General features: G+C 32.6%; 1 protein-coding gene across 1 annotated transcript; it reads left to right on the top strand.

The window, feature by feature from the left end:
- Nucleotides 1264-13403, top strand: LOC105168468 (putative pentatricopeptide repeat-containing protein At5g13230, mitochondrial). Its single transcript, XM_020696331.1, is given in 8 exon segments — nt 1264-1423; nt 5094-5210; nt 5291-6197; nt 6199-7957; nt 8059-8278; nt 12161-12311; nt 12488-12576; nt 12670-13403. Coding segments are annotated over 2 exon segments (2466 nt in total). The 5' UTR covers nt 1264-1423; nt 5094-5210; nt 5291-5379; the 3' UTR covers nt 7847-7957; nt 8059-8278; nt 12161-12311; nt 12488-12576; nt 12670-13403.

A 13755-nucleotide genomic window follows, 5' to 3' on the forward strand; every position in this document is an offset into this window, starting at 1 on the left:
CTTTGAGTAGAAGTGTAAAATGAGCCAAGTTGACTTGCGAGCTCATTTTTTTTTTCTTTTTAAATATTATTTAAGTATATATTTAATATTATATTAAGTTTATATTCAAAATTCAACATATATTAGAATTATTAATCAACATCTCACTTATTCTAATTTTTCATAATAATAAAATATGATTTTTTATTTATATTATTTAAAAACAAGCTTAAGCAACAATTTAATAAGTTTTGATATTTTTTTTGTAAATAAAATATTTAAAATTCACGATAAATTAGAATTATTAGTTAATATCTCATATTTTAGTTTTAGAAGATATTAAATATGGTATTTTAGTTTATATTATCTAAAAAACCAGTCTTAATCAACGATTTAGTATATTTTTATAATTTTTATATAAATATATATTTAATATAATACATTTGAGTTTTATCGTTATAGTTTCAGTATCCACTACAAATAAAATGCATTTATTTCTTAATTCACCATATATTATAATTGTTAATCAATATATCATATATTAATTTTAGATGATATTAAGACATAGTATTTGGATTTATACTATATAAAAACAAGCTTAATCAATAATTTAATATATTTTGATAACTTTTTTTGTATATAAATATTTAATATAATGCATATGAATTTTATCATTACAATTTCAATCCATCGCAATAAAAAACATTTAATTATTATATATTAGAATTATTAGTCCATATCTCATATTTTAGTTTTAGATGATAATAAAATATGGTATGTTAGTTTATATTATCTAAAACAAGCTTAATCAATAATTTAATATATTGATATTTTTTATAAATAAATATTTAATATAATGCATATGAATTTTATCGTTATAATTTCAATATCCACTAAAACAAAATATTGTATTTAATATTCACCATTAATTAGAACTGTTAGTCAATATATCATATTTTACTTTCATATGATATTAAAATACAGCATTTTGATTTGTATTATTTAAAAACAAACTTAATCAATAATTTAATACATCTTAATAATTGTTTGTAAATAAATATTTAATATAATATATATGAATTTTATTGTTATATTTAATATTCACTACAACAAACTACATTTGTTATTAATTTTTTTAATCCTATATTTATTTAATGTATATAAATAAATATATTAGTTATCTCTATATTTATTAAATAAATAAATCAATCAAGTCATCATTAAAATTAAAATTAGAAATACAAAAAGAAAAGCTAAAAGGTAGTAAATACGTAATGTGAGAAGTTGAGAATTGCCCATTCACTATTGGGAAGTGAACTCTTTCTCTCTCTCACTCTCTCTGTCGCGCGGAGTGAAGAAAAAATTTGCAGAACTCCACAACTCTAGCCTCGCGTCCACGAATCCAGCACACGGCACACATGCGCTCCGACACCACCATTAACAGGTGATTTTTGTTTTTGGTTCATTTATTTTACTGTTTGTAGAAGAAATTCTTTGAGTAAGTTTTGCTTTCAAGGTGCTTGATGAAATGCCCGATTGAATGTTTATTGACTTTGTTTGGTTGTGCTTGGACTTTGGCTGGATTTTGTTACTTTGTGATTATCTATGTTTTTTACACAACCCTTTTAATTTAAAGATGATCTTTTGTTCTTTCCTCTCTGATTATAGAAACCAATGGATCCTTATGAGCCTCTTCCACTCGTTCGCGAGCTCATAGTCGAGCACGAGCTCATTCAGCTAGCGAGCTCGTCCGTGAGCTCGAGCCCGAGCCTATTTTTTGGAGAATGATGGGTGTATAGTTTAATTTTCTTCTCAGCACTGTTGTATTGCTTAATATTCATTTTAACGCTTGATGTTGTAAGTCAAAGTATTTCCTCATGTTACCAACCTTTCTTTTGTTATATGATTACATTAAAATCTCAATAAATTAAATAATACATCGATTCGATTAATACATCAATATAACTAAAAATAATAAAATAAATTACAATAAACTCATAAACGTAACAAAAATCTACTTGATGATGCTTGGACTTGTTCATGAAAACTTGTTCAAACTTAACTTAGAGGGTGTTTGGCTAAGCTTTTTTAAAATATCTTATAAGCTCCTACATCTTATAAGATGTTTTAGGAGCTTATAAGATGTTGGATCTTATTTTAAAAATAAGCTCCTAAAGCGTTTGGATAAAATAAAGTATTAAAGCTTATAAGATGTGTAAACATCTTATAAGATGATAGGTTGTTTGGCATAATAAGGTCTTTAATTGGTAAAATGACTAAAATGGGCATGTATACCATTAGAATCAAATAAGTTGTTATTTCTTGATATATTTTGTTTTAAACATTTTTACACGCTTTTATAAATAGTATATATTAGTTTAATTTCAAATAAAGATAATCTTTTTAAAATAACAAAACAATGACGAATTATTGCCTAAACTTTTGAATAAAAATAATTTATATATACATTCATGCAATTCGCATATTAATATAAATATATAATTAATATTTGTTAATGAAATGGCTATTTCTAGTCCTTGAATTTTATATTTTTTTAGTAGTAAATATAATATCAATACCAATTTTATTTTTATTTAACTATAATAGTTTATTATTAAACTATAAAATACATTTTCCTTTTCGAATATGTGACTTAATAATATTTTTGCTATATACCTAATATTAGTTTAATAGTAACATAATTAGTGAAAGTATAGAAAATATACATCAAATTCTCTAAATACTTACACATAATTTTATATAGTTATATATATATACCAAATTAAAAAATATTTGATAAATTCTTAAAAGAATTCAATAATATCTATAGTATGCGTTTCGAAATATATTTGTCCAAAATAATTTTTTATAATAGTTGAATTGTATAATATATTAATTTTAATAAAATAGATAAACATAAGAAATTTTCTAAAAGTAAAATTAATGTGAATGGTCATGAAAATACATTTTTAAAATATAATGATGGCAATTTAAATTTTATATCTTTCAATTCTAAGAACAAAGTTTAAACTAAGCAGTGATGATCTTATTATATATATATATATAATGTAATGCCAATAAAATAAATTTTTTTAACCATAATTTTTGTTTTTTTCATTAGATTAATTCATGAGAATCACCAAATTTCAACATTATTTTGCAAGTAGTAAAGTAAAAAATATTACATGTAATATATCTTGGTCCAAATATACACTCATAAGTATAAAATATTATAAGTTAATTGTTCGAACTAGTATTTACAAAAATATAAGAGTTACAGATTGATATTATAAAATATAACAATAAAATTTAAATGGATTGTATTAAATAATTATTTACAAAATAAAATTATCAAACAACTAAATTGTTAACTAAACTTATTTTTGGATAGATATTTGATAACATACATAAATATAACATATTTCATTATTATCTAAAATTAAGATATGAGACATAAATTGTTCTCTAACACGTTTTGAACTATTTAAATAAAAACCTCTGAATTTCGAATAATCTATGATATGAATCATACTCTTTCAATCAAAGAGATAGTTCAGCGATTCCCGTGTTTCTATTTCGAAAAGAAAGGAGGGTTCACATGGTTGGAAATTGGAGTTCTCCTACTATAGAGCTTTATTAGAACTGAAAATGGCTGGAATTCTCCTGCATCATTCGCCTTAGTAGGACCTGATAGTGGTTGGTATTATGTGCTTCTCTCTGATAGTGGATAAAATGGAAAATATTCTGATATCCACCTTGTCTGCAAACAACAAACAGTAAGGTTTAAGCCACCTCTGTAATGGAACCCATGTGGTGGTGCGCTTGCTGTTTCTTTTATATCCTGTTTGTGTAAGAACTTTCTGATAAACTGTCCCGTTAGTTTGCGAAATAACTTTCTAGAGATTGTCAATGACCAGTCACCATGGAGTAGAACAAGCTGGTGACAACTACAATGTTCTTAAAGGGAGGGATTTTAAACTTATACGGACATAAAATATATCAATTTTCCAGTTAAGGAGAAAAATATGATGATTGAAATCTTCGAATAGACATATGTCAACGCCACAATAACCTGGATGCACAGAGTTGACCGTGCTTCTTGACAATTTCTTGTACTTCTCTACTATTACATCATGCGAGATATGTCCATCTTACATTTCATGCATGATGCAACTCACTTTGAATTGTTGTGCTGATACTTGACCATTATGACCCTATAGATGGCTTTGTGGACTTTCCTGATAAACTTGTGATAAAGTTCACATTAGGTTCGATAACTTTGTTTATTGTTCAGCTTAAAAGCAATCCGAGAATGGTGCTTCAGTTCCCCATAAGCTCCTAAGAACATAGGTGCTCTAGAATGACTAATGTTATTACTGTTTACCAGACAAATGAGATGCTAGAGATACTGCAATTCATGATTTTTAAGTTGACATGAGATTAAGTGGTTAGTTATCATTGAGATAAAATTACTGGTGAAGTTATCATCACTTATCTGATGTAAGATTTCTGGACAAAGTGATGTGAGTAAGACATTTCTCGTATGACCAAAATGTAGTTATTAACAATGGCATTGATTTCATATGCCTGTGGTGTGGCAATTGTCGTATTCTGTGATATGCCTCAAATGGACTGAACCTCATCCCTTGCCTCCTCGTACGTCAGTTATGGAGGTGTAACATTGAGATTGTAAGTTGCTAGTTAGTGCTGACAGCCTGACACTAGATTAAGCTTCACTAGGTAACTTCATCTATAGCTTCAGTAATTGTGAAGACACCTTTGCATGTTCCTATTGATGGACTTTGGAATTTAAACTGCTTATGAAGGAATTGAGTCTCCCCCTTATTTTTCTTTATATGATATTCCCTTTGTTACAGTTTAAACATGCAAACAATGAGAAGTATGAATGATAGTATTTACTGAATTGCTTATAACGTCTTAAACTTGCGGACTCTAGTTATCTTATATGAATTAAATAAATGGGAGAAATCCATGATTAATCAAAATAAAACACATTTTTTCCTAACACATCTGACTTGTATTGTAAATAATTATTTTAATAATTTTTCTGTCCCTCCTATATTACTTTCTTGAATGCTTTACCACTTTGGTAGTCCCTGCTTTCTGTAAACCGGATTTTGGCTTCAGCTGTTCTGATAGTTGTTGGATCTTTTCCTGGAGCATTGTTGATGTTGCTTCTCCTGAATGGGCGTAAACCTGAACTGATAAAGGTTAGTGGTTTCCTGCCTTAGTTTTCATTAGCTCAAATGATGTTCTCAAATTGACTTTGTAGCCATTGTATTCATCATAGATTACTGGAACTAGCGAAGGAGTTATTTTCACACGTCGAAATTTATTCTAAGAGACCTTCAAATCGTCTCTCTCGTTACAACTCTCCGCATGATCTTATTCAAATGCTACAAAGTACTGCACCAATGGAGATACTTCGCAGAGCATCGGCCACCTTATATATTTTCATTTTTACAGCATTGTTTCTCATCGTTGGGTGCTCAAGTATGTCGAGACGAGCCCATGAGCAAGGAGATATTCCCGTCCTTGGATGCAGAGTTCGATTCTCATTTATATGCCGGGATGCTCCAGCAATGCATAAAAAGTAACGAGCCTGCGAAAGGAAAAATCCTTCACTGCCACGCCCTGAAGAGAGGAAACTGTTTAGACTTATTTGCTCGCAACATTTTGTTAAATTTGTACTTGAAAACGGGGCTTTTGTCAGATGGAGTTACGTTGTTTGATGAAATGCCTGACAGAAATGTTGTTTCCTTTGCTACTATGCTTCAGGGCTTTGCACTATTAGAAGAATATGATAAAGCAGTTGACTTGTTTTTCAGGTTGCGTAAGGAGGGTCATGAGCTTAATCCATTTGTCTTCACCACGATTTTGAAGTTGCTTGTAAGCATGGATTGGGTAGAATTGGGATGGTGCATTCATGCTTATATTCATAAGCTTGGCCATGATACTAATGCCTTTGTTGGGACAGCTCTTATTGATGCTTATTCAGTTTGTGGGTTTGTGAATGCCGCTAAGGAAGTGTTCAAGGGGATTGTTGAAAAGGATATGGTTTGTTGGACTGGGATGGTGGCTTGTTATGCTGAGAATGATTGTTTTGAGGAGGCATTAGATCTCTTTAATCTGATGAGGATGGAAGCTCTACTGCCAAATAATTTTACTTTTGCAAGTGTCATTAAGGCTTGTCTTGGACTTAAAGACTTGTTATGAGATGGATCCCTATGTGGGTGTTTCATTGCTTGACCTGTACACTAGGTCGGGGGACATTGAGGATGCTAGGCAAGTTTTTGAGGAGGTACCTAAAGATGATGTTGTCCCATGGAGTTTCATGATTGCTCGGTACTCACAGAGTGACTATTGTGAGGAGGCCCTGGATATGTTTCTCCAAATGAGGAAAGCATGGGTATGTCCTAACCAATTCACTTTGGCTAGTGTCCTTCAAGCTTGTGCTACAATAGGGTGCCTGGTATTGGGAATGCAGATCCACTGCCATGTGCTCAAGGTTGGTCTTGATCTGAATATATATGTTTTGAATGCCCTCATGGATGTGTATGCTAAATGTGGAAAGATGGAGGCTTCAATGAATTTGTTTGTGGAATCAAAAAACAAAAATGAGGTGTCATGGAATACAATGATAGTTGGGCATGTTCAAATAGGAGATGCAGAGAAGGCCTTCTTACTGTTCATAAATATGTGTGAGGAGCAAGTGCAAGCAACTGAGGTAACATACTCCAGCTTGCTTCGTGCTTCTGCCAGTTTGGCAGCTTTGGAGGCTGGCATTCAGATACATACAATGACTATCAAAACTCTGTATGATGGAGATGATGCTGTCAGCAATGCTCTAATTGATATGTATGCGAAGTGTGGACGAATTAGGGATGCTCGTTTGGTTTTTGAGACAATGAATGAGCGAGATGTTGTTTCCTGGAACTCGATGATCTCAGCATACTCAATGCATGGTCTTGGTGCTGAGGCTCTGAAAATCTTTGAGAGTATGCGGGAAACTGAAATCACACCTAATCAACTGACATTTGTTGCTGTGCTTTCAGCATGCAGCAACACAGGATCATTAGACCAAGGGCAATCTTATTTCACTACCATGCAAGAGGACTATGGTATTGAACCTTGCATGGAGCACTATACTTGTATGGTGTCACTTCTGGGGAGATTAGGTCATCTTGACAGGGCTGTAAAGATGATAGACGAAATTCCAGATGAGCCTAGTGTTATGGTATGGCGTGCTTTACTTGGGGCTTGCGTTGCGCACAAAAACATTGAGCTTGGAAGATTTGCTGCTGAGCATGTGCTTGAAATGGAACCTCAAGATGAATCAACTTATGTGCTATTATCAAACATATATGCAACCGCAAAAAATTGGGATAATGTTGCATTTGTTAGGAAAAGCATGCGGAAGAAACGAGTAAAGAAGGAACCAGGACTTAGTTGGATTGAAAACCAGGGAATGGTGCACTATTTTGCTGTTGGAGACGATTCACACCCAGATAACAAATTAATTCATGGGATGCTGGAATGGTTGAACTTCAGAAGCAGAATGTTAGGTTATGCTCCTAATCATGATGCTGTTTTGCTTGATGTGGAAGAGGATGAAAAGGCACGTCTCTTGTGGCTACACAGTGAAAGAATAGCTTTAGCTTTTGCTCTTCTTAGAATGCCTATTGGAAGCCCCATCCTCATAATTAAAAATCTCCGTGTATGTGCCGACTGTCATGTTGCAATTAAGGTTGTATCAAAGTTGGTACGGAGAGAAATTGTTATTAGAGATATAAACCGGTTTCATCACTTCGAAGATGGTGTTTGCTCTTGCAATGATTACTGGTGATACCTTAACAAGTTGTGCAGAGTTCTTCAACACAATTGCCATTTTTGAACTCCATTGTCCCTTTGTTGGCAAGCTACTTTCAAAAACTTCCTGTTGAATGGTCTTCTGCAGGTAAAAAGAACAGGTTTCATTCTAATGTGTATCCATTTTAAATTTTCATTGGCATTATAATTTCTGATTCAACTTGACAGCTGAAGTTCTTATGCTTGCAGCAATATTACTTGATACGTATTTTGGGGGAGATTGATTGGATTGTTGAAGATTAACACTACTATTCAGTAAATGATATTACTTGTAATACCTATGGTCTTGTATGGTTAATCCATGTGGAAGGTTTCAAATTACTCCTTTTTTTCCTCAGTGGACAGAAGTTTCAGCAGTAACAGTGATTGGACGAGTCATTTCAAAAAGAGGATCCACCCCCTACAACAGGTTGGTTATCTTAGTTAACAACATCACGTACCAAGTATACAAGGTGTAATGTCCTTGTAGTTCATATATCTCTTTTCTGTTAGTTCTTCTTTCTTGTCTGCTATGTAGTTTTATTAACATGCTATAGTTTAATGTTGTGTTAATCTTCCAAAGTTTTCAGCCTTCATTTAAAATTTGTTTGACACCACAATGGGTCTATGAACGTGTCTGACTTCTTCGAAAACTCTCATATCCATAAATGTGCAGGCCTTGCAAACACAAGTGCTTAATCCTGGGAAATATGTAGGAGTGCCTCTCTGTCACATCATATCTAGTTTCATCACGGTGGAAAATTACAGATATGGCCGTAAAAATTGAAAGCCTGCTAGAACTGAAACTTTGGATGACATATTCTAAATCGAGTCATTGATTTAATAGATGTCTTGTGAATTTTGTTATGCTGATTTAGTCCCATGCAGGGAAACCAATGATCCATCCATTTCAGAGCCCCCAGTATAATCTTAATGTGATCAAAACATTTCTATGTTATGAAGTTAGCCTTTTCCAAACTTAAAGTTTTGGTAAAATTTATTTTGGTACCCGAGTTTTGTTATTAATGTAACTTTGATACTTGAGTAATTACAAATGACTCAATTGATACTCGAATTTCATCATTAATATCACTTTGATACCAAATTGATGTTTTTATTTATGTTTTCTATTATTTATTTATGTAATTACCATTTTACCCTTAGATATTAACATAAAAAGTAATAAGTATATCAAAGTTTTATTTAATGAAACTAATTGTTCCATCATTTCTTTATGCTATATGACTTGGGACGAGTGGTGTTCAGGACATGCAAAAGGTGAATATTCAGAAAACAACTTTCCTCCTTGATCTGTGTCCAATATATGAGGCCAGTTGTTAGGTATGCCTTTGTTTTCTATTTGGACTTAGGGTGACTCTATGATAGGTTGAGAGATCATGGAAGGAGGTATAAAGGTGCTCTAATGATATAATGGAAAGAAATATTTAACAAAAAGAAAAGGAAGAAAACTTGCTCAATAGATCAAGAAGCCTAATAGAGAGCCCTTTGGTGAAAACAAAATATAGCAGAACTTAATTGGTCTGCTTTTGATTGAAATGGTAAACAATTTTCTTTTCCAAAATGACAAACTGTGAAGGGGACACCAGAATTCTCTTTCTTTTGCTTTACTCTTCATCTGCTTTTTACCCCTTGAGACCTACACTTTTTCACTTCCTTGCTTATTTGTTTCTTTTTCAACAGAAGGGTTTAAAAAATTTGCTCGAGTACCAATATGCACAAACACACTAATAAAATTTAAACTTATATCTAGTTGATCTTCATCTCTTATTTTGATCTGTTTGCCATAGTATCTTCTAAAATAAATGAAGTAGATCTGGGTGAAGAATCCAGTTTCTGCTTTGGTTGCAAAACCTTTTTCAAATGTGCAAACAATTGCAAGTAGTTTCATTTTCCAATGCACCTGAACTTGAAGGCTGTAGTTGTTGAAGACCTTTTCCATTCAAATATATCAACCATTTTGGAGAATCTTTTTTGTTTTCGAGCAACAAATGATTGTTAACTTTAACATTCTCAGCTCTTGTTTGGTTTCAGTTTTTAAAACAGCAACAATGCAATTAAACACATGTTTGTTTATACGTATTTTCATTGGAAATGCTTGCTTACCAATATTCTCATCTCAATGATAACATTTTTATACGTATATATATACATATACAATTTTTTCAATCTACAACTTAATATATTAATAATATACTTTTTTGTTAATGCATTGACATCACATCACTAACAATAAGAATAAAACTATCAATTTCATTCAAATAAAAAACTGTGTTTGATTCAACATCACTAACAATGTTAAATAAATATCATAAATAATCCAAACGTATTTTCATTTTTGCAAGAGAAGCTATACAAATTGAAAGCTCAAGTTTCTCATTAAAAACTGAAAGTTGTGAATGAAAACAAAACGAGACATAGGCTCAGCTCCTATGCCTTCTTATAGCTGAAGATATTGTTAAATATGTGCACGGGAAAACATTTTTCTATTATGTCAAGCTTATTGTTTTCCTAATTTGGATTGCTGGTTTTATGACTAATTATGGGGCAAAATGGAAAACTTTAAACGAAGACTCTAATTATACTGTGATAGTGCTTCACAGGTAGCCTGTCCTTATCTCTTAATCTTCATTGCAATATAAGTATTATGTATAATTGACTAGTTTACCATCACATCTCATGCGCTCTAATTAAATGCCAAACCACTCACTCCTTTTGGTGTATAATGATATTAATCATCAAGAGTTGAAATGTTAAAGTGCTTCTACTCAAAGTAAAAACCAAGATTCCTGAAGCTTATAATGGATTTTACTTCACAGGGAGACTGATCCGGCTATCAATGTTGATTACTACTGATACTTTTATTCGGTTGATCAATTTTCACTTGTTGACTCACGAAGAAACACCTTATCAAGTATTAGGAAATATATAGGATTTAGTGGACGGAACATGATTGTGTTTCCTTGACCTAGCAAAATTTCATCTTCCCTCTAACCTGCCTCCATCCTACTGTTCCGTTGCTTCATAGTTTTCTGTTTGGTTTGAGTTTCGTGCATTTTGTGGCGTCGTATGATTTGATATCTTGCCAGTGTACAACATTAACATATTTAATATCTGATGCATCTTTGTTCCAAGGAAAGCAATGGCTTATCTTACAATATGGTTTATTGTTATAATCATGCTGCAGAAGAGATTTGAAAGACCAACTAGAAATTCTTTAGCTAGACCATCAATACCATAATAGGATGCTAATCTGAACATAAGTCAATACAATTTTTTTTATAAAGTATGTTAAATGAAGATGTCCTTCATGTGTGAAATTTAAAATTGTCAGTTTTCACTGGCAGAAGAAATTGTTTTCCATTATTTATTTAACTGAAGATGGATAAAACTAAGGTAGATTAATTTTGTTTGTTTAATACTCTACCGATATTAACTTGTTGGTGTGCCGTTGAAGAGCTAAACCACAGATATCGCAGTTGAAGTTCAGGGAATAGCGGCACTGTAGAATTTTTGGTGTGTCCATTTAGGAGCTAAACTAAAGATTTTAGATCATCATTGCAACATAAGTTCAGGGAATAGGTTGCTGCTGCTTTTTTTCTTTCTTTCTTTCTGATCTTCTTTTACTAGTGACAGCAAGGGGTGAAGGGGAACTTTGGGTTTAGACAGGCCTGGTCTTGTTGGCCATTAGAGATGACGAGTTTAACCATTTTCAATATTTTGAAATGTTAACTGAAGTTTGGAGGAATCATCATCATTGTTGAGTGTTGACAATGTAAAAATATTGTCTCTTCCGTGTAAGACTATGATTAGGATTTTCTATTTTTTATGTTCATATTTGAGAAAGTTGATTGAGGGAAAAAAATTGGGGAAAGGAAGAAAGGAAAAAAAAAAAAAAGAACTTGAGATTGACTGGTAGAACATTTCTTGATATCCCAGTATCAGTAGCAAACACACTCTGAGCAGGTTAAGGAGATAGTGTTCTCTGAGTAATATCTTTGAGCCCAGATAATCAAATTCAATATGTAGATTGCTTTTATAATCTATGACAAATATAGTAACAAACTGATCATTTGTCTATGATCTATAAGGTCTGGGATAATATGCATTAAAATATCGCTTGAATTAGACCCTTTTTCCTCTAGAAGGTTTATATTTTCTTCCAAGCTTCCGGTAGTCAGTAGATAATATCTTTTGTGCTCTTCGCATTTGTCATTGTGTAGCATCTATTCATAGTTTGTGTTATCGTTCAAAGCTGTATCATTTATTAATTATGATTGACTCTCGAATATAGGGTTATCTGAGAAGATAGGAAACTTGCAGCATCAAGCCTCCCGTGGCTTGGACACATTGAGAAGTGCCTCGGGTGTTGCAAGAGGATTGCCTTGGATTGCATTCTCCAATAACATTACTGTATCTCATGTCCCAACCATTTAACAATCAATGTGTGTGGAGTAACTGGTCTCTTTACCTTCTTGCTTCATTCGCAACACTTAAGATAACATTAGAATTCATCAAAATGAAATTAGTGAGCAAGCTTCTACTCTTTTCTTATTCTTCTACATGTGCAAATTCCCTACCCAAAAGGCTTTGTTCATAAACGTCCCTTGTTCTGTCATAGGTCATTTCCTGTTCACGGCGCATACCTGATCATCTTGTGGAGGAAGATCTGAAAGCATCCAACTCTGTTGGATCTAACAAGGGATGGAGGTAATTCAATAGTTCTTACATGCAGTGAAAAACTATAGAAATTCACTCAATTGTCCTGCTCTAACTGTAGATTGATCTTATGCTTTGCTTCAGCATATGGATGCAACAGAAGCAGTCGGCACTTACTGGTTGTAGCTTCGATGCATTGATTAGTTAAAGCACACTATCAAATTCTTTACAGGATGTACTTTTTGAAATTTAGTTTGCAAACACTATCAAGCCTCCACTGGCAAGTGTACTATCGTTCCTGCACTAGGAAGCTTGTGGGGTACCAAATCAGGTCCATCTCTCCACTTCTATTGCAGAGCTTGCCTGGAGACATATAAGACTAAACGAAACGGGCAGTAGCCCACTTCTTTATTCCTGAAAGATTGATATCTGGAAAAGTGATATAGTTGGTCTCCTTTTAATCTGGGTGAGGCTGGGCCCTTAAATCCTTTCATGTTTGCTGTTGTACAAAGAGTGTTGGAATGATATTCTGCAGATGAATGTAAAAAGTAGAGCTGATTGAAACAAAAGCACCATGTATATGCATGTGACTATCAGTCTTTCACAGAGGTACTGTTCTCCTTCTTTGTAACGATGTGGTGAACAGAATTGGACGTTGGTTACAATCATTCTGTCAACCCACCATAGCCCCAACGCTCGTTGGTTCTGCGATCCCATGGTAATCGTGCTCCTGAAAAGACATGGGATGACCTGAGTAACTGGAAAACATTGAAAGAAATACTAATGGATTCATCCAGACTTTTTACTTGGCACCATCACTACTTTTGAAGCATTATGTAGATATGTGAATTGAAATCACAAGTACATATTTCAGCCTATGCCACACCCGTTAACCCATTACCTCTTAGAGTTGGTAACCTCATTTCTTGCGTTTTTATTGAAAATTAAAATATTAGGTTTTATTTTCGTTCTCAATTTTCAATTTTCAAATTGTGGTCGGAGTAAAGATATGTTTATTTACATATACTCTCTCATTGAAAACGTGTTCGCTGTTGTCCTATCTATATATATGGATACATATATAAGTTTATTTTTTTTAACTTAATAAATTAATAATATGTTTCTCATAATACATCAAAAAAGTTGATATGGGATCACTAGTAATTTGGAATAAAAATAAGATATTCAAATAAAATATACATTGATTTAATACGGGTAACAGCAAAAACA

This window comes from Sesamum indicum, linkage group LG8, assembly GCF_000512975.1.
Source record: "Sesamum indicum cultivar Zhongzhi No. 13 linkage group LG8, S_indicum_v1.0, whole genome shotgun sequence".
NCBI lineage: Eukaryota > Viridiplantae > Streptophyta > Magnoliopsida > Lamiales > Pedaliaceae > Sesamum > Sesamum indicum.